General features: G+C 32.3%; 1 protein-coding gene across 1 annotated transcript in view; it reads left to right on the top strand.

The window, feature by feature from the left end:
• The first annotated feature begins 707 nt into the window (after positions 1-707).
• LOC101504182 (glutathione S-transferase TCHQD) overlaps positions 708-2,837 on the top strand; it is a 3,377-nt gene continuing 1,247 nt past the window's right edge. Inside the window, exons 1-3 of the mRNA XM_004502485.4 lie at positions 708-864; positions 1,668-1,971; positions 2,358-2,831. Coding sequence (XP_004502542.1) covers positions 1,763-1,971; positions 2,358-2,831 — 683 coding nt within the window. The 5' untranslated portion in view covers positions 708-864; positions 1,668-1,762. The remainder of the gene's footprint in view (positions 865-1,667; positions 1,972-2,357; positions 2,832-2,837) is intronic.

Genomic DNA, 2,837 nt, shown 5'->3' with positions numbered 1-2,837 from the left:
TATTTTGATTACGAGGTACGGCTACTATTTTAATATTTGATTATTGTTGTTTTTAAATAAGAAAAACTAAATGTTATTGTAGATGAAATTGTGGAGGTTGGATATAGCTGCGGTTGCTCTTGTTTTAGTGTGTGGTTGTTTTACTTTTTGTAGTGCTTCTACTTCATTTCGACATATAAACTACTTTTTCATTCTTTATTATTATTCTTTTTTTCTATTTCAATTAACTGAAATTGTCATCAATTTTGAAATAATTTTTTAACAAATTAATATTTCACCTATTCTGAAAAAGAGGAAATTATTTAACAAAGTCAGAGTTCTATTATTTTGATAACAGGCACTGCTACTATTTTAATATTGAAAATTTTATTGTTCTTATTTTTTTAAAAAATAAAATATTATTGTTGGTGAAGTTGTGGAGATTGGATGGAGTTACTGTTTCTTTTTATATTCATCGTTTTTTTTTATGTTGTTTTTCTTTTTGAGTGCTTCCACTTTAGTTAGACATTTTTCTTGAAAGTAGAGGACAGTTATTTAAGTGAAGACAGTTATATAAATTCTGTATTATTAATGATTTAATTACTAAATTATTTTCCTTTAATGATCTAATGTTACAAACTAATAAGAACATTAATGAATTTTTATTATTGTTAAATCGAATGTATACACGTGTCCATTATTATGGCGAGTACACGTAGACATTATTGTCAATTAATCTGCGTACCTGTTTTTGGTTGTTGTTTGTCTGCAAATTAAAAAGAACTTTCTTGTTGTTGTCTCTGCCCCATTTCTCCTCACTCCCACAATTCCACTTTACAATCCCTAAAAAACTTCCTTCTTTTCAACTCTTCTTTATGCTTCTCGGTAACTCTCTCTTTCATTTGATGACTATGTTGTGCTTTCACTTGTGTTTTAATGGATTTGTCCAATTTTTGTGTACAGTTTTCGGCATTTCACATAATAATAAATATATTGACTATTGTTGATTTTGCTTGTGAGTCTTCTAGATACTTCAACAACCCTTACAATTTAGCAAAGATGTGAATCATCCATTTTCTGATATTGGATTAGTAGCCATGTTCTCGTATTTTCCAAATTCTAGTACTGAATTTAGACGCCTCTTTAGTCTTCAGTTTTCTTTATGTTAGGTCACATGTATTAATGATGATTAAGTGAAACAGTGATACAAAGCTTTAAAGAAGATGTCAAATTAAGATTGCATGTCGAATTTTTAATACTAGAAATGATACTAATACTTATTTGATATTTCAATATGTGGCTTTGGCTTTTTCGGTAACCATACCTTCATAGGATCTATATAAGTAAGCACTGACCCATGTAATTACATTTAATTATTTTCACTTTTTTAAAATTATTACAAGTGTGAATATGTCAATGCCAGGGCCATGTTTGTGTCTGGGTCCGGCTATCAGTGCTTCACCGATTCATACATCAATTATGAATTATGACTTATTATATCAGTTCTTACGTGGAGTCTTCTGTCACATTTTGCCTCTTGTTACATCCCTGCTAACTTGCTATTTATTTAGAGTCATTAGTGAGAGATGGTTATCCTTTTCCTGATCCTTTCTAACATTGCTATTATATTTATTTTTAAGCTTCTATGCAATAATTGTTCTGTAACGGACAACTTGTATGTTTTGCAGACCTTAATGTTCTGATTGATTTCTGCTGCTGGTGCAACTATATTTAACTCGTAGGAATACAAATCAGAAACTTCTTTCTAGGTGTTGATAATAAAATGCAGTTACATCACCATCCATTTGATTTGGACAGCCAGAAAGTGAGACTTGCATTGGAGGAGAAAGGCATTGATTATACATCTTACCATGTCAATCCCATAACTGGCAAGAACTTTGATTCCTTATTCTTCCAGATGAATCCCAGTGGAAGCCTTCCTGTTTTCCAAAACGGCTCTCACATCATTTACAAGACTATTGATATAATTCAGTATGCTCCCTTCAGACCTTCTTCGTCATTCTATCATCACTGCCTTTAATAGAAGTTTATATTTTGATAAACTTCATTTTGAAGATTTATGTAATGTAGCGACTAGCGATATAAGTTAACGAAAGAAATTTTTAAAAAACAAAAAAAAAACAGAATTTGATTTCTAACAAAGCAAATTTTTGCATATTTATCAGTACTCTCTAAACCGATTCCCCTGAAGCAGCCTATTGTGTATATGCTACTTTGTATAATAAAGTGGTTTCTATGAATTTTAACAAAAGAGTAATCACTGAACACTCAGCCCACTAAGAATGAAATGTTGAATTTGAATTTATGCTTTAAGTGATTTTGTTACAAATGGACGTTTTATTACCATGGATTTTCAGGTACATAGAAAGAATTGCTGTAGTCTCTACAGGGTCTGAGGATATCAGTAGCAGTAGGAGTGAAGTTATTGGATGGATGCAGAAGATACAAGAGTGGGATCCTAAATATTTCTCCCTTTCCCATATACCAGAAAAATACCGAGTTAGTGTTTCCAAGTTCATAAGGCGGGTGATAATAGCTCGTATGTCAGAGTCACCTGAATTAGCAGGTGCATACCATAGAAAATTAAGAGAAGCCTATCAAACAGAAGAAAAATTGAAAGACCCTGATGTTTTGAGAAGGAGCAAGGAGCATTTGGTTAGACTGCTTGATGAAGCAGAGAGGCAACTGAGTGAAGCGCCTTATTTGGCAGGCGAAGAATTTAGCATGGCTGATGTGATGCTCATTCCGGTTTTGGCTCGTTTAGTACTCTTGGATTTAGAGAACGAGTACATAACTGGAAGGCCAAACATTGCTGAATATTGGGTTTTGGTTCAGCA

Source organism: Cicer arietinum, chromosome 5 (genome assembly GCF_000331145.2).
Source record: "Cicer arietinum cultivar CDC Frontier isolate Library 1 chromosome 5, Cicar.CDCFrontier_v2.0, whole genome shotgun sequence".
In the NCBI taxonomy this organism is placed as follows: domain Eukaryota; kingdom Viridiplantae; phylum Streptophyta; class Magnoliopsida; order Fabales; family Fabaceae; genus Cicer; species Cicer arietinum.
The sequence above is the reverse complement of the archived record's forward strand: the minus strand, read 5'-3'. Positions and strand labels throughout refer to the sequence as shown.